Source organism: Salvelinus fontinalis, chromosome 1 (assembly GCF_029448725.1).
Source record: "Salvelinus fontinalis isolate EN_2023a chromosome 1, ASM2944872v1, whole genome shotgun sequence".
In the NCBI taxonomy this organism is placed as follows: domain Eukaryota; kingdom Metazoa; phylum Chordata; class Actinopteri; order Salmoniformes; family Salmonidae; genus Salvelinus; species Salvelinus fontinalis.
Genome location: NC_074665.1, coordinates 35,961,252 through 35,985,082, shown reverse-complemented (window position 1 = coordinate 35,985,082; position 23,831 = coordinate 35,961,252). Strand labels below are relative to the sequence as shown.

The window sequence follows — 23,831 nt, the reverse complement described above, 5'->3', positions numbered from 1 at the left end:
GCCAAGGTAAATCTGTCTGTCTGTCCGTCACTCCATCCGTCTGTCCATACATCCGTCCGTCTATGATCTATCAATGCCACGGTTCCTCAACTGGCGGCCAGCAGGCTGAATTTGACCCACGGGGGATTTTATTTGGCCCCCCAGGTTTATTTATTTGACATAAAACAGAAAATCATTCCAAGTGATCTTCATTTTGGAAATCTGTTCCAAAGTATTCCCAATCATAACAAAGAGATATGATAGTATACATACAGTACCAGTCAAAAGTTTGGACACAACTACTCATTCAAGGGTTTTTCTTTATTTTGACTATTTTCTACATTGTAGAATAACAGTAATGATATCAAAACTATTAAATAACACATATAGTAACCAAAAAAGTGTTAAACAAATCAAAATATATTTCATATTTTTGATTTTTCAAAGTAGCCACCTTTTGCCTTGATGACAGGTTTTCACACACTGGGCATTCTTTCAACCAGCTTCACCTGGAATGTTTTTCCAACAGTCTTGAAGGAGTTCTCACATATGCTGATGTCGTGTCTTGGACTATCATTAATGTGAAGACTGTTATATTATCAAATCAATTCTCTATGTGTAATTATTATGTGATTAACTAATCATGTAAGCATTAATTAACTGGGAAGTCGGGGCACCACGGAAAAATGTTGTTTAAAGAGTTACTATTTCCCTAATTTAACTCTCTTCAGATATTTTCATATCTTATCAATAACAGTCACCTATTAATGTATTATTTCCTCATCAGTCATATTCTGAATGTTGCAAACTCTTGGATATCTAGCATAAATGATGAATCAGCAATATACCAATTGGCTTAATTATTTATTAACTAACAAACTAAATAATCACACAGAAGTACATAAACACACACAGGCTAGGTTATACATTGGTTACTAACATGATACAATGAAAAATCCCCAGTAGACTAAACCGATATGACGGCTTGTTACACCAAATTAAAAGGGAGGGGCGCATGTAAGAAAGAGCGGGAGAAAAGACAAAGGACTCCACTACCGTACACACAGCTGATAACTATGCTCATGGAAATGCTAATACAGCCACTCATTCGAAAGGATTTGCAATTTACATATTACGATTGTATGCCTTTGTTGTCTCTCTGTTGAAATCGCCGGTCCGTCTGCTGGAGAGTCAGTCGACAGAAAGTCTCTGGTTTGACACCCAGATCCTTTGTAGTTATACAGTTGAAATCTGAAGTTTACATACACTTAGGCTGGAGTCATTTAAACTCGTTTTTTCAACCTCTCCACAAATTTCTTGTTAACTTCTTATGAGGTGCCCATAGTAAACTGCCTGCTCCTCAGTCGTAGTTGCTAATATATGCATATTATTATTAGTATTGGATAGAAAACACTCTGAAGTTTCTAAAACTGTTTGAATGATGTCTGTGAGTATAACAGAATTCATATGGCAGGCAAAAACCTGAGAAGATATCCAAACAGGAAGTGGGAAATCTGAGGTTGATCGATTTTCAACCAAGCCCCTATTGAATACACAGTGGGATATGGATCTGTTTGCACTTCCTACGGCTTCCACTAGATGTCAACAGTCTGAAGAACCTTGTCTGATGCCTCTATTGTGAAGTGGGGCCGAAGGAGACAGGAATTAGTCAGGTCTTCCATGAGGTGACCATGCTCTGACCATGCGCGTTCACATGAGAGGGAGCTCTGTTCCATCGCACATCTGAAGTCAATGGTATTCTCCGGTTGGAACGTTATTCAAGATTTATGTTAAAAACATTCTAAAGATTGATTCAACAGATCGTTTGCATGTTTCTACTGACTGTTACGGAACTTTTTGACATTTCGTCTGCTTTTAGTGAGTGCGCTTCCTGACTTTGGATTTGTTTACCAAACACGCTAACAAAAATAGATATTTGGACATAAATGATGGACATTACCGAACAAAACGAACATTTCTTGTGGAAGTGGGAGTCCCGGGAGTGCATTCCGACGAAGATCAGCAAAGGTAAGTGTAGATTTATAATACTATTTATGAGTTTTGTTGACAGCACAATTTGGCGGATAACTGTATGGCTTCCTTTTGTGGCTGAACGCTGTTCTCAGATTATTGAATATTGTGCTTTTGTCGTAAAGCTTTTTGAAATCTGGTAAACCAACAGGACATGTCTGGTCTAGGCCATGTCTGATCTTGTGAAGGCTACTGGACATGTACATGGGTTAATCATACATAGACAAAACAGGTCTGAACTTGTGAAGACCTTTGGACAGCAACATTAGCTAAGGGGTATGCATGTCATGCCACCAATAGAATCTATTCCCCAATAGCTGAGCCAATAAGAGAATGGAAATTATGTAACAAAAAAAGATTCATAAAATGGGGTGATGACGTTGTGTAAGGGTAAGACTGTATAAAAACCAAGCACTAAGAATGAAGATTCAGTTCTTCCATGGAACTGCCCGGCTTCTGTTACTTTTGTAATAAAAGTCTAATTGAATTTACGAACTCCGGTATTGGGAAGTATTTGATTAAACCTTTTCCACAACATTAGCGGGTTTTCTGTTGTGCAGTAAGCACACATGATGTGATGTTGCCACCAATGGACTGGGTGAAGTAAAAGGCCAGCAACACCGTATTATTCAGAGCCCAATGAAATGACACCGCATATACATATCTAGCCTGCATAACACGTTATAGACTTATTTGTCGATCTGTAATGCTAGCTAGCTGTGCAGTCTGTTTGCAATGGGCAGCAAGCTAGCTAGATATGTCTAGCTAGTAGTGCTGAAGAGACATTATTCAAGTTGAAGTTGAATATTAGTTGTGGTGAAGGATCTGTTATCCAGCCAGCTCAAACTTAACTTCAGGACTTCAGTCAGTCTGCTGTCTGCAGATCATACAAGCCAACATAAAATATCAATAGCATCTACCCAACCTCTTAGCTGAATGGTTATTGACACGTTTCTACTATAACGTGTGGGACGTTTATTTTGAACATTTCTGAAATTTCGTGACCTGGAAGCACTTTTTTAGTGTTGCTGATGAGTCGCTGATCAAGTGAGGAGTTCACAAATCAAAGGTCCCCACTTGTACTGCCACTGGACAGCGAAAAACAGGTAAGTTAACCTTTATTGTAATTTAAATGAGCTTGTAGTAGTTGTTAAGTGCTGAGTTACATTGCATACAATTTCAGTGACTTCACAGCAATTGCTGTCTAGCCAACATTTTGCTAGCTAGAAGGCAACATTTTGCTAGCTAAATGCAAATCCCCCCAGATACAGCCATGTCTTAGTCATGCCATGAGATCTGTACATGAAAGAAGAATATAATAATACGGATTGAATCGAGTTCCCATTTAGAGTTTCTGGCGCAGCACATAGTTTCCCTTATCCAATTGGTGTGACAAAGGAATTTCCTAACAGACCTGTTAACTTACTTTGTTGTTACTTTTAAGGTTGGAACCAACATGCATTTCCACCAGCAGGAAGAGAGGCTAGAACTAATTTGTCTGCCAGCACAGGGACAAGCTACACTATTCACAGCCCTGTGTAATGTTCAATGTCATTTTATTGCCAGACTTTTTGAAACTTTTGGAACTATTTGTATTGTTTTAACAATGTACAAATAAATGGAAATGTATGGTTTAAACATGTCTTTAATGTTTATTTGCTTTAGCTGTTAGTGATAATTCCCTAAGTGTTAATACATTTGTGTTTACATCATTAAGCCTTTATGTATGGGTTATGAATGCCCAAAGGTGTCTGACTTTATAGTAAGTAAAGCGTCATATGATATAAGACATTTATATATGTGTTATGAATGACCAAAGGTGTCTGAGTTTAAATTAAGTACAGCGTCATGTGATATAGAGTCTTTATGGATGTGTTATGAATTATCTGTTAGGTTCTAAATATCTGAGTCTAAACTCAACGGACACTATGAAAGCTTAAACTAAGTTTATTCACCCCAAAGGATCGAACAGCTGGACAGACAAAATACATATTCACCAAGCACTGATTAACCCTTTCTAATATGCTGTCTCCTCCTACATATCTGAACAGCCTATGCATCTCTGTTGCTAGACAGAACCTTAGTGATATCTGTTCTTCCTCACTTCATCTGACCTGACCTCTGCCCCAAAGTGCTCACTCCTTCCCAACTCACGGCTGTCATGTTGACTCTTACCAGACTGCGTCTTTCCTCCTCCCATATGATCCCTGATGGCTAACAATAACATGTCTTGACATAATGTAAACATTATAAATTACCCTCTCTCCCTCAGTGAAAGGAATACAGATATTTCATGAATCAGAAACCAACAGTCCTTCCTCTTGAACAATAGCTTCCTACTGTTCAACTAAAATAAACTTGGACATATACTCATAAATTAACAAACATGATCAACATTCACAGTGAGGTTTACAAACTCAAGAGACTGATGGCCTCTGTTCCATAGTCACCCCATGCAAACTGTTATTTCCATTTCTCATAGAACACTGATAATAACTTGTCCACTGGAGCTGTTGATTTCTTCCATTTCAACTTTCTCCTGGTTCCTAGGAGAGTGATAGCACAAGACTTGAAAAGCAAAAAGAAAGACAAGACATAACAGTATTAACAATGTGGCAAGATATGCATAATTATATATGCACAGAAAACCAAAGTCTGACAACATGAAAATTCCCACTCTCTCTTCGCCTGACTATGCCTCCATGAGGAGGCCCTAGAGAACCTCATGCTTTCACCCAGTCGCCCCCTTTCCGGTCACAGGCTCCGAGAGGTGTTCCCAAGTTATGTTCTTTTCATTTTGTTCCCCATCTCCATCTTCCTCCATTGCCACCTGATAGGCAAGTCACCTGATAGGCAAGTGCGTATCCCTAATCAACGCTACATCCTATTGAGGTAACGCAGCACTGTACTGTCGTGGACAAAAGTTTTGAGAATTACACAAATATTAATTTTCACAAAGTCTGCTGCCTCAGTTTGTATGATGGCAATGTGCATATACTCCAGAATGTTATGAAAAGTGATCAGATGAATTGCAATTAATTGCAAATTCCCTCTTTGCCATGCAAATGAACTGAATCCCCCAAAAACATTTCCACTGCATTTCAGCCCTGCCACAAAAGGACCAGCTGACATCATGTCAGTGATTCTCTCATTAACACAGGTGGGAGTGTTGACGAGGACAAGGCTGGAGATCACTCATGCTGATTGAGTTCAAATAACAGACTAGAAGCTTCAAAAGGAGGGTGGAGCTTGCAATCATTGTTCTTCCTCTGTCAACCATGGTTACCTGCAAGGAAACACGTGCCGTCATCATTGCATTGCACAAAAAGGGCTTCACAGGCAAGGATATTGCTGCCAGTAAGATTGAACCTAAATCAACCATTTATCGGATCAAGAACTTCAAGGAGAGCGGTTCAATTATTGTGAAGAAGGCTTCAGACGTCAAAGAAAGTCCAGCAAGCGTCAGGACCATCTCCTAAAGTTGATTCAGCTGCGGGATTGGGGCACTACCAGTACAGAGCTTGCTCAGGAATGGCAGCAGGCAGGTGTGAGTACATCTGCACATACAGTGAGGCAAAGACTTTTAGAGGATGGCCTGGTGTCAAGAAGGACAGCAAAGAAGCCATTTCTCTCCAGGAAAAACATCAGGGACAGGCTGATATTCTGCAAAAGGTACAGGGATTGGACTGCTGAGGACTGGGGTAAAGTCATTTTCTCTGAATCCCCTTTCTGATTGTTTGGGGCATCTGGATAAAAGCTTGTCCGGTGAGCACTACCATCAGTCCTGTGTCATGTCAACAGTACACCATTCATGTGTGGGGTTGCTTCTCAGCCAAGGGAGTGGGCTCACTCACAATTTTTCCTAAGAACACAGCCATGAATAAAGAATGGTACCAACACATCCTCCGAGAGCAACTTCTCCCAACCATCCAGGAACAGCTTGGTGACGAACAATGCCTTTTCCAGCATGATGGAGCACCTTGCCATAAGGCAAAAGTGATAACTAAGTGGCTCGGGGAACAAAACATCGATATTTTGGGTCCATGGCCAGGAAACTCCCCAGACCTTAATCCCATTGAGGACTTGTGGTCAATCCTCAAGAGGAGGGTGGACAAACAAAAACCTACAAATTCTGACAAACTCCAAGCATTGATTGTGCAAAAATGGGCTGCCATCAGTTAGGATGTGACCCAGAAGTTAATTGACAGCATACCAGGGCAGATTGCAGAGGTCTTGAAAAAGAAGGGTCAACACTGCAAATATTGACTCTTTGCATCAACTTCATATAATTGTCAATAAAAGCCTTTGACACTTATGAAATGCTTGTAATTATACTTCAGTATTCCATAGTAACATCTGACAAAAATATCTAAAGACACTGAAACAGCAAACTTTGTGAAAATTCATATTTGTGTCATTCTCAAAACTTTTGGCCACGACTGTATATGCTTTCACATCAATGCCTTAAGAATGTTGTCCAGAGTACAATTACCCCAACATCTATCCTTTTATATGATGCATTAACCAATAAAGCAACTAACCCAACCCATTCATGGCGGTTAAGGTAGCTCCCAGACCCAACCCCTCTGCATGTTTACAGTGGAATCTAGTATTTCTCTCTCTTTAGCTCCACTTCCTCTGTCATGGCATCTTCAAGCTCACCCATTATGCAGTTGGATCTCTCTTAACCTCTACTGCCTCAGAAACCCGGATCCGGGAGCACCCCCCACACCCCACACACTGTTTAGCATAGCTAGCATAGCTTCACAAGTAGATAGTAGCATCTAAATATCATTAAATCACAAGTCCAAGACACCAGATGAAAGATACAGATCTTGTGAATAAAGCCACCATTTCAGATTTTTAAAATGTTTTACAGGGAAGACACAATATGTAAAGATGTAAATCTATTAGCTAAAAACACATTAGCATAATCCACCATCTTTTATTTGTCCACCAACACCAGTAGCTATCACCAATTCGGCTAAACTAAGATATTTATAGCCCCTAACCAAGAAAAAAACTCATCAGATGACAGTCTGATAACATATTTATGGTATGGGATAGGTTTTGTTAGAAAAATGTGCATATTTCAGGTAGCTGACATAGTTTACAATTGCACCCACCGTCACAAATGGACTAGAATAATTACAATGAGCAACGTGTTTACCTAACTACTAATCATCAAACATTTCGTAAAAATACACAGCATACACTAATCGAAAGACACAGATCCTGTGAATACAGACAATATTTCAGATTTTCTAAGTGTCTTACAGCGAAAACACAATAAATCGTTATATTAGCATAGCACATAGCACATAGCAGCCCAGCATTGATTCTAGCCAAAGTGAGCGATAAAAGTCAACATCGCCAAAATATATTAATTTTTTCACTAACCTTCTCAGAATTCTTCCGATGACACTCCTGTAACATCATTTTACAATATACATATACAGTTTGTTCGAAAAGGTGCATATTTAGCCATACAAAACCGTGGTTACACAATAAAAATACTAGGAAATCAAGCCTCAATATGTCTGACGTCATCTATCAGAGTGATCTAGTTTAATTGAAAGCTAATCATATACTTGACTAAAAAATACAGGGTTTACAGGAATCGAAAGACAAATTAGTTCTTAATGCAACCGCTGATTTACATTTTTAAAATTATCCTTACTTTTCAATACAGGGTTCGCCAAGTGAAGCTATACCAAACAAAATGGCGAAATATGCGTTTAAAATATTTCGACAGAAACACGATTTATCATATTAAATATTGCTTACTTTGAGCTGTTCTTCCATCAGATTCTTGGGCAATGTATCCTTTCTATGTTATAAACGTCTTTTGGTCGATAGATGTCCTCTGTCCTTCGAAATGTCCACCACCAACGACCGACACCCCAAAACGTGTCCAAAGTTTCAGAGTGCACAACAAATAAATTCCTCAAAATCGCACTAAACGGATATAAATTGCTATAAAACGGTTCAAATTAACTACATTATGATGTTTTTAACACCTATAACGAGTAAAAACATGACCGGAGAAATATTGCTGGTTAAAAAACGATTTGGAACGAGGCAGGTCCGATGTCCTTCACGCTTCAGGCGCACGACGAGAAAGGGCGGTCTCTATACATTTTGGTCTTTTATAATGGCTGTGAATGTCCCATCGATTCCATTGAAAACGTGATGACGTACAGACACCCAGAGGAAGACGTAGGCAGTGTCGGTTTCTTCATAGCATTCACTGTCGCCTTAAAAACAGACCCCAGATCAGAGGTAAAAATTTCTGAAATCTGAACCCTGTCATGAAAAGTGCTGTAGAAATTGTTCTGTACCACTCAGAGACAAAATTCCAACTTCTATAGAAACTAGAAGGTGTTTTCTATCCAATAATAACAATAATATGCATATTGTACGATCAAGAATTTAGCACGAGGCAGTTTAATTTGGAGACACAAATATGCTAATGCGGAACAGCACCCCCTATAGTTCCAAGAAGTTTTAACATGAGAATTGTGAACCCACCGACGAGAGACATGACGATCATTACCGCCCTACATGTTGCAAGGAGTACTGTGTCTGGACCAGACCAACGCTGTCCCAACACCCCCACCTGATGTGTCTTTATGTACACTCAATCTCCAGAATTCAGCCCATGCTCTCGGTTATCTCCTGTGTCTCACTTCAAACTAAGTATTACAGGACACTACATGAAGTGTCAATAAATAGGTTATTAACGTTCTGCTTATTTATAAAGTTCTCTCATGATCCACAGGGTACTGTAGGGTGTGAGAGGTATTTGTGATAGAACACATACCACAGTCAAAAAGTCATAATTATTGTTAAACCCTGCCCATTTCCACAAGTTATCTTTTTTATATTTATTTTTAAACCTAACTAATGAAGTCCAAGTTTGATGGGTTGGTCCACCAGACCTTCCGCACATTTGGGCAGAAGTATCTAGGAATGAGATTAGGTGTAATGTGACTAAGATGTTATCACTTTAGAGCGTATGCCATCCTTCAGCACATGTCACCCTTTATAAAGCACATGTTCATATCATATTCGACATATCGTGTTATGTCACTTTAGACATTGGTGATTATGTCACCACCACCACCACCACCACTGATAAGTCCGTGATAATCGAAAACTTCAACAAACATTTCTCAATGGCTGGCCATGCCTTCCACCTGGCGACTCCAACCTTGGCCAACAGCCCCGCCCCCCCCGCTGCTACTCGCCCAAGCCTCCCCAGCTTCTCCTTTACCCATATCCAGATAGCAGATGTTCTGAAAGAGCTGGAAAACCTGGACCCATACAAATCAGCTCTGCTTGACAATCTGGACCCCCTATTTCTGAAACTGTCCGCCGCCATTGTCGCACCCCCTATTACCAGCCTGTTCAGCCTCTCCTTCATATCATCTGAGATCCCCAAGGATTGGAAAGCTGCCGCTGTCATCCCCCTCTTCAAAGGGGGAGACACCCTGGACCCAAACTGTTACAGACCTATATCCATCCTGCCCTGCCTAGCTAAGGTCTTCGAAAGCCAAGTCAACAAACAGATCACTGACCATCTCAAATCCCACCGTACCTTCTCCGCTGTGCAATCCGGTTTCCGAGCCGGTCACGGGTGCACCTCAGCCACGCTCAAGGTACTAAACGATATCATAACCGCCATCGATAAAAGACAATACTGTGCAGCCGTCTTCATCGACCTGGCCAAGGCTTTCGACTCTGTCAATCACCATATTCTTATCGGCAGACTAAATAGCCTCGGTTTTTCTAATGACTGCCTTGCCTGGTTCACCAACTACTTTGCAGACAGAGTTCAGTGTGTCAAATCGGAGGGCATGTTGTCCGGTCCTCTGGCAGTCTCTATGGGGGTACCACAGGGTTCAATTCTCGGGCCGACTCTTTTCTCTGTATACATCAATGATGTTGCTCTTGCTGCGGGCGATTCCCTGATCCACCTCTACGCAGACGACACCATTCTGTATACTTCCGGCCCTTCCCTGGACACTGTGCTATCTAACCTTGCATGCTTTTCAACCGTTCGCTGCCTGCACCCGCACGCCCGACTAGCATCACCACCCTGGACGGTTCCGACCTAGAATAGGTGGACATCTATAAGTACCTAGGTGTCTGGCTAGACTGCAAACTCTCCTTCCAGACGCATATCAAACATCTCCAATCCAAAATCAAATCTAGAGTCGGCTTTCTATTCCGGAACAAAGCCTCCTTCACTCACGCCGCCAAACTTACCCTAGTAAAACTGACTATCCTACCGATCCTCGACTTCGGCGATGTCATCTACAAAATAGCTTCAAATACTCTACTCAGCAAACTGGATGCAGTTTATCACAGTGCCATCCGTTTTGTTACTAAAGCACCTTATACGACCCACCACTGCGACCTGTATGCCCTAGTCGGCTGGCCCTCGCTACATGTTCGTCGTCAGACCCACTGGCTCCAGGTCATCTACAAGGCTATGCTAGGTAAAGTGCCGCCTTATCTCAGTTCACTGGTCACGATGGCTACACCCACCCGTAGCACGCGCTCCAGCAGGTGTATCTCACTGATCATCCCTAAAGCCAAAACCTCATTTGGACGCCTTTCCTTCCAGTTCTCTGCTGCCTGCGACTGGAACGAATTGCAAAACTCTCTGAAGTTGGAGACTTTTATCTCCCTCAACAACTTTAAAAATCTGCTATCCGAGCAGCTAACCGATCGCTGCAGCTGTACATAGTCCATCTGTAAACTACCCACCCAATTTACCTACCTCACCCCCATACTGCTTTTATTTATTTACTTTTCTGCTCTTTTGCACACCAGTATCTCTTCTTGCACATGATCATCTGATGATTTATCACTCCAGTGTTAATCTGCTAAATTGTAATTATTCGATTTATTGCCTACCTCATGCCTTTTGCACACATTGTATATAGATTCTCTTTTTTCTACCATGTTATTGACTTGTTTATTGTTTACTCCATGTGTAACTGTGTTGTTGTCTGTTCACACTGCTATGCTTTATCTTGGCCAGGTCGCAGTTGCAAATGAGAACTTGTTCTCAACTAGCCTACCTGGTTAAATAAAGGTGAAATAAAAAATAAATAAATAAATGTCACACAGTTATGCCACATTTATGAACCCTTTATAAAGCATGACATACGCGTATAGATGCTTTGTAACACATTTATGCAGGGCTTATGAAGGCTTTATGAAGCCTTTATAAGCTGAATGTGATTTAAAGAGGGACCCAAATATTATATCTGTTTGGGCTTTTTGTGGACAATTTGCAGTCTACAATTTATTTGTAATTATGTTCCGGCCCCCTGACCTGAGAACAAATCAGCCCGCTGCTGAATCTAGTTGATGATCCCTGATCTATGGCACCCTGTGATGTGGGTTGATGTTCTTCTGAGACCCCGTCGAGTTATCTGCTGAGCTCTGGAGGTGATAATACACAAATAATATGCAACAGAATGCATGACTCTGAGTCATACATTCTATAGATTCCATACTTCTTATTATTCTCATAGTTTTTCCTCTGACGCATACAGCTCCTTGACAGTTTAAGATATAATCCCAGTCTCATACACTAAAGCAAATATGATAATTAGATTGATTTGTATGTTACTCAATGAACGTTCATTGAAAATAATTTGTCTTTGAAAACTAGGATGTGTACGCACAGCGGAGTGTGTATGGGGATGAAACGAAGATACAGTAAGCTGGGTGTAGTCAGCGTAGCCTGTGACGTCACTGCCCCAGTTAGATTGAGGTAGCTGTCACCTCCGACCCAGTTCTGGTTTATCAGTCTTGACTTGAGACTGCAGTGCTGCTGGAGCATGGTGACGGTCATAGCCAGGACTGATGCATCCTGTGTGTGTGAAGGTGTGTGTGTGTATATTGTGGTGTATGAATTGTTTCCACGTGTAGTGATGTTAGCATGATGTGATTGTGTATATGCACTGCTGTGTTTACATTGTGTTGTGTCTTTTCAGGCTCTGGGTCCTGAATTTATCAGGATGGCTGACGAACCCCATGTAGATCTGGAGCTTCCCGGATCCATAGTGGTAAAAACATAAACTTTTTTTTCTAGAAATGTTCTGGAAGATTTATGTTTTGGGGTTTTGAGTGTATTTTTTGTTGACTAAAGATTGATTATCCTCTCTCTCTCTCTCTCTCTTTCTCTCTCTCTCTCTCTCTCTCTCTGTGTCTCTCTCTCTCTCTCTCTCTCTCTCTCTGTGTGTGTGTGTGTGTGTCTCTCTCTCTCTCTCTCTCTCTCTCTCTCTCTCTCTCTCTCTCTCTCTCTCTCTCTCTCTCTCTCTCTCTCTCTCCTCTCTCTCTCTCTCTCTCTCCTCTCTCCTCTCTCTCTCTCTCTCTCTCTCTCTCTCTCTCTCTCTCTCTCTCTCTCTCTCTCTCTCTCTCTCTCTCTCTCTCTCTCTCTCTCTCTCTCTCTCTCTCTCTCCCCCTCTCTCTCCCTCCACCTAATCCATCTTCTTTCCCCCAGTCTAAGAAGGGTAGGTCTAGTTCGTCCCAGAGAGAGGTTAGTGTGGTGTTGCCCAGTGGTCAGTCTGTATTGGTCAGATGTGACAAAAAGTCCAGAGGGAGAGATGTGTTCGACATGGTGGTGGCTCACGCTAACCTGGTAGAGCACTTCTACTTCGGACTGGCCTTCATCGATGGTAGGAAACTGACAACAACCCATCTTATGTCTCTCATAAACATATACTGTACTTGATTTATTGATTTATAATCATACTACGTATCCTATGTCATTCTTTCTTTTAGATGATGAATATTTTTTCCTGGACCACGAGATTAAAATCTCAAAAGTTGCTCCTGACAGTTGGAAAAAAGTAGTGTCGACTTCTTTTCTTGTTTTTCTACGGGTCAAGTTTTTCGTTGACGACATCTCTTTCATATTGTGAGTCTGATCATTATTTTATATCTTTCATTTTACTGAAAAGTACCTCGTTTTCGTATCATGAACTGTTAGTGAAATGCAGTTATTAGTTGTCTCTTTAAAGAACTGCACATTGGGTGTTCCAGACACAGGGTGACGCGTCACCAATACTACTTGCAGCTGCGGAAGGATATCCTAGAGGACAGGTTGTACTGCAACGAGGAGACATGCATGTTCCTGGCGGCTCTTGCTCTTCAGGCAGAGTTTGGGGACTACATGTCTGAGGTAAACTGAGTGAACCACTGTCTCAGAAACAGAATTTTCCTTCAGTGTTTTTCTTTTCTTTAATGATCTACTTTTTATTTTATTTAACTAGGCAAGTCCGTTAAGAACAAATTCTTATTTACAATGTGTCACGTTCCTGCCCTGTTTTCTGTTAGTTTTGTATGTGTTAGTTGGTCAGGACGTGAGTTTGGGTGGGCAGTCTATGTTTTGTGTTTCTATGTTGGTAAATGGGTGACCTGATATGGCTCTCAATTAGAGGCAGGTGGTTTTCATTTCCTCTGATTGAGAGCCATATTAAGGTAGGTGGTTTCACATTGTTGGTTGTGGGTGGTTGTCTCCTGTGTCAGTGTCTGTATGTTACTCCACACGGGACTGTTTCGGTATCGTTCGTTCGTTTTGTATGTAGTCTGTTTCCTGTTCATGCGTTCTTCACGTTATATGTAAGTTCGTGTCCAGGTCTGTCTACATCGTTTATTTGTTTTGTAGTTTATCAAGTGTATTTCGTCTTCGTCTTGTTTAATAAATCATTATGTCACATAACCACGCTGCATTTTGGTCGAATCACTACTCCTCCTCTACGTATGAAGAGGAGGAGGAATTCCGTTACACAATGACAGCCTAGGAACAATGGGTTAACTGCCTTGTTCAGGGGCAGCACAACAGATTTGTACCTTGTCAGCTCGGGGATTCAATCTAGCAACCTTTCGGTTACTGGCCCATCGCTCTAACCACTAGGCTACCTGCCACCCCATAATGGATTAGGTTCTCCATAAAATCCTGAGAGATTATATGGCTCTTAATCATTCTTCCAGCCAAAGCAGTATGTTTATGAGGAAGTAGTATCTCATTGATAGACCTGTTATATCTGTTCAGTACAACATCAATGGCAATATTGACTGACCTGGGTAATGTTCAGTATGGCACACAGTACCAAAACATTTTGAAACAGAAAAATAATTAAGTCAAGGTAGTCCTTCCCTGTTGCAGTTAGTTTTATTGAGTTTGGTACCTATTGAATGAAATCCTGTTATATCTGTATGGTAAAGACTACTACATTAGTGGCAGTATATGTCATTGACAGGACTGTTATCTCTGTTCAGTTGTATGGTAGGAACTACTACCAGCCGGAGCAGTATGTGTCCAAGAGAATGCTGGAGAAGATGGCTCTGCCCACTCTAAAGGAGGAGTTGTCCCGTTTCCACGCTAACAATGCCCAGATGCTGCCCGAGGAGGCTGAGACCGAGTTCCTAAAAGTAAGAAAATTGAACAGTGGTTGAACACTGTATTAAATGTATTATTATTTGCAGAAATCAAAGTTTTGGAAATGAATCCCCAGTTCAGATACATAAGACGAGACAAGACGGTTTCCTGCAGTTTTAGAACAAAGTTTTCTTGATCTGAACAGCCTAGTTTTAAAACGGCTCATGTCTGCTGCTGGAGTCAACATGTCAAATCTTTAGCTAAAGTCTTGCGACGAGACGGATCTGTTTAGCCAGTCAGAGAACAATGAGCTGATGTTCTGTTTTAGCCAAGCAGTTAGTTAGCTAGCCTAGCTTGCTGATACTTCTCTGACAAAATACCAATGTGTGGTTTGTTTCTGGTGCATGTGTTTCATGATACTCGTTTGATACAACAACTTGCTACAACAAGTGGCCACTTGTTTCAAAATTTCATCACGTCATTGTGAAGAGGCACCATTAAAGCGGGAATGGTCTCAACTCCACGTCTCGTTTGTTTGATCTGAATGCCCGGTCTTCAGTCAGTTTTACAACACAACATTCTAAAACTGGGTAGTTTTGTCTCGTCTTATTTCGGCTGATGTATCTCAACTGGGCTTAAAGATACAGTAAAACAAAGCTTCTATTATTGCAAATCATAATCAATTTAGTGCTTGCCCTTTCAATTTTCTTTAATCTATTTTGGTTCCCAGGACCCTTTTTACATGTCTACACAAGAAGATTTTGAATTGAGCATGTTCTCCTCTACTGAGATCAACCTTGCAACACACTTGTTCTATCTACTCTCTAGATCGCTCAGCAGCTTCCAGAGTATGGGATGATGTTCCATCGGGTAGGCCGGGAGAAGAAGCCGGTGGTGGGGGAGCTGGTGCTGGGAGTCTGTGCCACTGGAATCATTGTCTATGAGCTGAAGAACCACCTCCGTACCGTCACACGACGATTCCTCTGGAGGGAGACCGATACCATCTCTGCCAATGTGAGTACTACTGGAATACTAGTGTTGTATTCTATACTGTGCTTTCAGAAGTGTGTTTGACATTAACAGCTCCAATGCTCTTGATTTAAAAGACAAGCCCCTGACGATTGTCTCTCCCCCCCTTCCCCAGCGTTGTAAACTGACAATAGAGTGTGGTGGTCCCAGCAATAAGAAGCACAGTTTTGTGACAGAGAGTTCTAAGATTGCTCAGTACCTCCTTAGTCTCTGCTCCGCGCAGCACAAGTTCCACAGTGAAATGACCTCCAGGCAACTCAACTACAGCATCGCTCAAGGTACAGGACTCTTAAAGCACAAAGTCAGGCAGGAAGGCACGCATGCACACACACACAAACACACACACATTTGTGTATTCATTATGATTATTTGTTGTACTTACAGATGAGAACATTGAGAAGTACCAGTCTATCTGTCGGACACGTGACTCCCATATGAAGCGTCTTTCATGTTCCGAGGTCGTCCTGAACAGTGTAGAGATACCGGCCAACCTCAGCCAACGCGAGTCGCTAAGTAAGTTGTGTGATGACATCACAGCGAAGGTGGAGGCATGTCTACGGCAACAGAGTGAGATGAGGGAAATCAACAGAGATCTACCCGAGCCATGCCCACTGTCAGAGGTGAAGGAACAGGCCTGGAGGTAACATTACATAACACTACATAACACTACATACACTACATGCAGGTAACTGCCAAAATAAAGGAAACACCAACATAACGTTTCTTTATGGGGCGTTGGGCCACCCAGAGCTGCCAGAACAGCTTCAATGCCTCTTGGCATAGAACAGCTTCAATGCCCCGTTTCATATCTATGAAACGACATGAAATGTAGAAAGGCGCTGGAGGGGATGGCTGATGTTTTACGTGCTCTTAACCAACTATGCTATTTTGTTAGTTTTTTCACATTGCTTATTGTTTTACTTATTTTGTACATAATGTTGCTGCTACCGTCTCTTATGACCAAAAATAACTTCTGGACATCAGAACAGCGATTAACCACCTCGAACTGGAAGAACAATTGTTCTTTAACGAGTCCGACGCAAAGGATATACTGCTTTCTCACCAACGGGCCCAAATCCCAGTAATTTGCGTGAAGAAAAGATGGAGGAAAATGGGCTGCCTTCGGAGAATTCGTAGGCGAATGAGTAAACTCCCAATGCCATCCGTTTTATTGGCCAACGTGCAATTATTGGAAATAGAACGGATGACCTACGATCAAGATTATATTACCAACGGGACATAAAAAACTGTAATATCTTATGTTTCAATGAGCCATTGCTGACCGACGACATGAATAATATAGAGCTGGCGGGATTTTCCATGCACCGGCAGGACAGAGAAGATATGTCTGCTAAGACGAGGGGTGGGGGTATGTGTCTACTTGACAATAACAGCTGGTGCGCAACGTCTAATATTAAAGAAGTCTCGAGGAATTGCTCGCCTGAGGTAGTGTGATCTACAGCTTATCATAAGATACTCTATCTACCAAGAGTTCTCATCTTTATTATTCGTAGCCGTCTATTTACCACCACAAACTGATGCTGGCACTAAGACCGTACTCATCCAGCTGTATAAGGCCCCAACCAGCTGTATAACGCCAAATGCTCATCCAGAAGCGGCGATCCTAGTGGCCGGGGACTTTAATGCAGGCAAACTTAAATCAGTTTTACCTAATTTCTACCAGCATGTCACATGTGCAACCTGAGGGGAAAAAACTATAGACCACCTTTACTCCACACACAGAGATGCATACAAAGCTCTCCCTCACCCTCCATTTGGCAAATCTGACCATAATTCTATCCTCCTGATTCTTGCTTACAATCAAAAACTAAAGCAGGAAGTACTCTCTCTCAATACGGAAGTGGTCAGATGACGCGGATGCTATGCTACAGGACTGTTTCGCTAGCACAGGCTGGAATATATTCCAGGATTCATCAAATGGCATTGAGGAGTATACCACCTCAGACATTGGCATCATCAATAAGTGCATCGACGACGTCGTCCCCAAAGTGACCGAACGTACATATCCCAACCAGAAGCCATATTACAGGCAACATCCACATCAAGCAAAAGGCATAATTAACTCAAGAAGCACCTGCTTTCAATAGGTTCTGTATCCTTCATTTACTCAAGAGCTGCCGCTTTCAAGGATGGGACACTAATCTGGATGCTTATAAGAAATCCCGCTATGCCCTCAGACGAACCATCAAACAAGCAAAGTGTCAATACAGGATTACGATTGAATCCTACTACACCGGCTCTGATGCTCGTCGGATGTGGCAGGGCTTGAAAACTATTACGGACTACAAAGGGAAACCCAGCTGCGAGCTGCCCAGTGACGCGAGCCTACCAGACGAGCTAAATGCCTTTTATGCTCACTTCGAGGCAAGCAACACTGAAGCATGCATGAGAGCACCAGTTGTTCTGGACGACTGTGTGATAATGCTCTCGGTAACCTATGTGAGCAAGACCTTTCAACACATCAACATTCACAAAGCCGCGGGGCCAGACGGATTACCAGGACATGTACTCAAAGCACGCACAGACCAACTGGCAAGTGTCTTCACGGACATTTTCAAACTCCTTCTGACCGAGTCTGTAATATCTATATGTTTCAAGCAGACCACCATAGTCTCCATGCCCAAGGAAGCAAATGCAACCTGCCTAAATGATTACCGCCCCGTAGCACTCACGTCGGTAGCCATGAAGTGCTTTGAAAGGCTGGTCATGGCTCACATCAACATCATCCTACCCTAGACCCACTCCAATTTGCATACCGCCCCAACAGATCCACAGATGATGCAATCTCTATTGCACTCCACACTGCCCTTTCCCACCTAGACAAAAGGAACACCTATGTGAGAATGCTATTCATTGACTACCGCTCAGCGTTCAACACCATAGTGCCGTCAAAGCTCATCACTAAGCTAAGGACCCTGGGACTAAACACCTCCCTCTTCAACTGGGTTCTGGACATCCTGACGGGCCGTCCCCAGGTGGTAAGGGTAGGCAACAACACGTCCGTTATGCTGATCATCAAAGCTGGGGCCCCTCAGGGGTGTGTGCTTAGTCCCCTCCTGTACTCGCTATTCACTGCGTGGCCAAACACAACTCCAACACCATCATTAAGTTTGCTGACGACAGTGGTAGGCCTGATCACTGACAACGATGAGACAGCCTATAGGGGGGAGGTCAGAGACCTGGCAGTGTGGTGCCAGGACAACAACCTCTCCCTCAATGTGAGCAAGACAAAGGAGCTGATCGTGGACTACATGAAAAGGCGGGCTGAACAGGCCCCCATTAACATCGACCGGGCTGTAGTGGAGAGTTTTATGTTCCCTGGTGTCCACATCACCAACAAACTATCATGGTCCAAACACACCAAGACAGTTGTGAAGAGGGCACGTCAGCAGCTTTTCCCCCTAAGGAGGCTGAAAAGATTTGGCATGGGTCCCCAGATAAGTTTTCTAAAGCTGCCCCATCGAGAGCATCTAGACTGGTTGCATCACCACCTGGTATGGTAACTGCTCGGCATCTGACTTTAAGGCGCTACAGAGGGTAGTGAGTACGGCCCAGTACATCACTGAGGCCAAGCTTCCTGCCATCCAGGACCTATGTACAAGGCGATATCAGAGGGAAGCCCATAAAATTGTCAAAGACTCCAGTTACCCAGGCCATAGAATGTTTTCTCTGCTACCGCACGGTAAGCGGTGCCGGAGCTCCAAGTCTAGGACCAAAAGGCTCCTTAAAGCATTTCCTTCACATGATGCATCAATTTAGACAACTTTGTCGGGTAAGCATCATTAACATTTATAAAATATTTAGATCTGGACACTTATGTTTTTGACATTGCAAGTAACCATTTCACTGTACCGTTTTTACCTTCTGTATCCTGTGCATGTGACAAATAAACTTAGATTTAATTTGATATTTAATTTATTTTTATGTCACCTTTATTTAACCAGGTAGGCCAGTTGAGAAGAAGTTCTCATTTACAACTGCAATCTGGCCAAGATAAAGCAAAGCAGTACGACAAAAACAACAACACAGAGTTACACATAAACAAAGGTACACAAAATAAAATTAAAATTGAAAAATCTATGTACAGTGTGTGTAATGTAGAAGAGTAGGGATGTAGGCAATAAATAGGCCCTAGAGGCGAAAATAATTACAATTTAGCATTAATAGAGATACTGGGGTGCAAAAGAGCAAAAGGGTAAGTAATAATATGGGGATGAGGTAGTCGGGTGTGCTATTTACAGATTGGCTGTGTACAGGTACAGTGATCGGTAAGCTGCTCTGACAGCTGATGCTTAAAGATAGATAGGGAGATATAAGACTCAAGCCTCCGAGATTTTTGCAATTCGTTCCAGTCATTGGCAGCACAGAACTTGAAGGAAGGCGATCAAAGGAAGTGTTGGCTTTGGGGATGACCAGTGAGATATACCTGCTGGAGCGTGTGCTACGGGTGGGTGTTGCTATGGTGACCAGTGAGCCGAGATAAGGCGGTGCTTTACCTAGCAAAGACTTATAGATGACCTGGAGCCAGTGGGTTTGGCGACGGATATGTAATGAGGGCCAGCCAACGAAAGCATACAGGTCGCAGTGGTGGGTAGTATATGGGGCTTTGGTGATAAAACGGATGGCACTGTGATAGACTGCATCCAATTTGCTGAGTAGAGTGTTGGAGGCTATTTTGGACTGAGCCAACTGGACTGTTTTGGACTGAGCCAACTGTTTTGGACTGAGCCAACTGAGCCACACGGTCCCGTGTGGCTCAGTTGGTAGAGCATGGCGCTTGCAACGCCAGGGTTGTGGGTTCAATTCCCACGGGGGGACCAGGGTTCAATTCCCACGGGGGGACCAGGATGAATATGTATGAACTTTCCAATTTGTAAGTCGCTCTGGATAAGAGCGTCTGCTAAATGACTTAAATGTAAATGTAAATTTTGTAAATGACATCGCCAAAGTCAAGAATCGGTAGCATAGTCAGTTTTACGAGGGTATGTTTGGCAGCATGAGTGAAGGATGCTTTGCTTCGAAATAGGAAGCCAATTCTAGATTTAATTTTGGATTGGAGATGCTTAATGTGAGTCTGGAAGGAGAGTTTACAGTCTAACCAAACACCTAGGTATTTGTAGTTGTCCACGTGTTCTAAGTCACAACCGTCCAGAGTAGTGATGCTATACGGGCGGGAGGGTGCGAGCAGCGATCGATTGAAGAGCATGCATTTAGTTTTACTTGCATTTAAGAGCAGTTGGAGGCCACGGAAGGAGAGTTGTATGGCATTGAAGCTCATCTGGAGGTTAGTTAACACAGTGTCCAAAGAAGGGCCAGAAGTATACAGAATGGTATCGTCTGTGTAGAGGTGGATCAGAGAATCACAAGCAGCAAGAACAACATCATTGATGTATACAGAGAAAAGAGTCGGCCCGAGAATAGAACCCTGTGGCACCCCAGTAGAGACTGCCAGAGGTCCGGACAACATGCCCTCCGATTTGACACACTGAACTCTGTCTGAGAAGTAGTTTTTGAACCAAGCGAGGCAGTCATTTGAGAAACCAAGGCTGTTGAGTCTACCGATAAAAATGTGGTGATTGAAACAGTCGAAAACCTTGGCCAGGTCAATGAATATGGCTGCACAGTATTGTATTTTATCGATGGCGGTTATGATATCGTTTAGGACCTTGAGTGTGGCTGAGGTGCACCCATGACCAGCTCGGAAACCAGATTGCATAGCAGAGAAGGTACGGTGGGATTCGAAATGGTCGGTGATCTGTTTGTTAACTTGGCTTTCGAAGACCTTAGAAAAGCAGGGTAGGATAGATATACGTCCGTAACAGTTTGGGTCTAGAGTGTCTCCCCCTTTGAAGCTGGGGATGACTGCGGCAGCTTTCCAATCTTTGGGGATCTCAGACAATATGAAAGAGAGGTTGAACAGGCTAGTAATAGTGGTTGCAACAACTGGGGCAGATAGGTTTTAGAAAGATTACATTAGTTTACTCTTTAGTTTATCCCAGAGAACTGAGAATCGGGAAGGGACTCTCTCTCTGTACTGTATACAGTCAAGACAGTGCTGTCAGGAGCCTACCCACGGTGTACATCAACACCGAGGTCAAGCCAGCCATGACTGTCCAGCCTTGTGGTAGTCCTGATTCTATTCTACTTCACCTGTAGAGATTTTTTTGAGAAAGAGAGAATCCTCTCTGTTTCTGGGCATGTGTGAGCTATGACATTATTTACAGTGACATAGCCCTACCTTCACAATAAGCTACTCAAATGAATGTGTACACTGCATTTTTCTAGACAAACTCCAGTGAGGCTGAATTGTTGTTGTCTGTTGACTCCTGAAACACAGACACAAATGTGGAGTTAGTGAATAGTCGCATTGCCTCTCTGTCATGGATCAACATATAGCCTAAATTATTTGAACTTGACAATAAGATACAATGACATACTCAAGTGTTCTCCGTGGAGAGGAAGGTGTCTGTCTGGCCATGGTTTCACTTCTGTGGCCATATAGAGCAGAGGGGGGCTTGGATGGTGCCTGTATGGCTCAGTTGGTAGAACATGTCGCTTGAAATGCCAAGGTTGTGGGTTTGATTACCACGGGGGAAATGTATGCACTCACTACTGTAAGTTGTTCTGTTTAAGTGTGTCTGTTAAATTACTAAAATGTATATGGGTGGCCAAATAGAAAATGGCATATAGGCAACTATAATATTAGTTCTCACATCCGGGGGCCTGTTGGATAGGACAGAATGATACTCTGCTTAACACAGAAGTGCAACATTTTGGGATTAACTCATTTCACTAGCTACAGTGCATTCGGAATGTATTCAGACCCCTTGACTTTTTCCACATTTTGTTACGTTACAGCGTTATTCTAAAATTGATTAAATTGTTTATTACCATCATTAGTCTGCACACAATACTCCATAATGACAAAGCAAAAACAGGTTTTTAGAAATATTTGGAAGTTCATAAAAATGATAATAACTAAAATATCACATTTACATCGGTGGAGGCAACTACATGTTCACATAGACATGCGTTTTTGATTGGACACCCTATATATAGTTAGTGACCCTTAGGCCTACTCATGCTGCTATGCATATGAAAACAACTCAAACTTTATTTGTCACCTGCGCCAAATACAATGTGTAAACCTTACCGTGAACTGCTTACTTACAAGCCCTTAACCAACTGTGCAGTTTAAGAAAGAGTTAAGAAAATATTTAAGTAATAACAATAAAATAACAATAACGAGGCTATATACAGGACCGAGTCAATGTGCGGGGGTATAGGTTAGTCTAAGTAATTTGTACATGTAGGTAGGGGTGTAGGTTTGTACATGTAGGTAGGGGTGAAGTAACTATGCATAGATAATAAACAGCGAGTAGCAGCAGTAACTATGCATAGATAATAAACAGCGAGTAGCAGCAGTGTAAAAAACTAATGATGGTGGGGGGGGGGGGGTTGTTAATTGTTCAGCAGTCTTTTGGCTTGGGGGTAGAAGTTGCGTCCTGTCCTGCAATTCAAATAAATAATCGTAATATTAAACATTTATGAACATACAAGTGTTTTATATCGGTAATTACCTTATGGCTTGGGGACAGTATTTCGACGTCTGGTTGAGAAGCGTGCCCAAAGTAAACTGCCTGTTACTCAGGCCCAGAAGCTAGGATATGCACATAATTGGTAGATGTGGATAGAAAACACTCTAAAGTTTCCAAAACTCTTAACATGATGTCTGTGAGTATAACAGAACGGATATGGCAGGTGAAAACCTGAGGTAAATCCATCCAGGAAGTGGGATTTCTTTGATGTGGGTATTTTCAATTGAATGCCTATAGAGTATCTAATGGGTTAGGACCCAGATTGCAGTTCCTATGACTTCCACTAGATGTCAACAATTTTTAGACATTGTTTCAGGCTTGTTTTCTGATAAACGAAGAAGAATGAGATCTTCCTGTCAGTGGACTGTAGAATTATGCAGTGCTGGTTTGCGCGTGTGACCGAATGCGCGCCCTTCATTGTTTTTCCTTTCTATTGTCCGGTTGAAATATGATCAATTATTTAGACAATTGACAACCTGAGGATTAATTATAAACATCGTTTGACATGTTTCAACGAACTTTACCGGTACTATTAGGATGTATTCGTCTGCATGTTTTGACCGCCTTTGAGCCAGTGGATTACTGAACAAAATGAGCCAACAAAACAGAGTTTTTGGGGTATAAAGAGGGACTTCATTGAACAAAACAAACATTTATTGTGTAGCTGGGACTCTTGTGACTGCAACCATATGAAGATCTTCAAAGGTAGGTGATTAATTTTATTGCTATTTCTGACTTTTGTAATTCCTTTACTTGGTTGTAAAATG

General features: G+C 42.2%; 1 protein-coding gene across 1 annotated transcript in view; it reads left to right on the top strand.

The window, feature by feature from the left end:
- The first annotated feature begins 1,705 nt into the window (after nucleotides 1–1,705).
- LOC129853821 (tyrosine-protein phosphatase non-receptor type 13-like) overlaps nucleotides 1,706–23,831 on the top strand; it is a 129,679-nt gene continuing 107,553 nt past the window's right edge. The window contains exons 1-9 of the mRNA XM_055920242.1: nucleotides 1,706–2,007; nucleotides 12,027–12,098; nucleotides 12,536–12,710; nucleotides 12,817–12,952; nucleotides 13,078–13,216; nucleotides 14,317–14,469; nucleotides 15,245–15,430; nucleotides 15,561–15,723; nucleotides 15,830–16,085. Coding sequence (XP_055776217.1) covers nucleotides 12,051–12,098; nucleotides 12,536–12,710; nucleotides 12,817–12,952; nucleotides 13,078–13,216; nucleotides 14,317–14,469; nucleotides 15,245–15,430; nucleotides 15,561–15,723; nucleotides 15,830–16,085 — 1,256 coding nt within the window. The 5' untranslated portion in view covers nucleotides 1,706–2,007; nucleotides 12,027–12,050. The remainder of the gene's footprint in view (nucleotides 2,008–12,026; nucleotides 12,099–12,535; nucleotides 12,711–12,816; nucleotides 12,953–13,077; nucleotides 13,217–14,316; nucleotides 14,470–15,244; nucleotides 15,431–15,560; nucleotides 15,724–15,829; nucleotides 16,086–23,831) is intronic.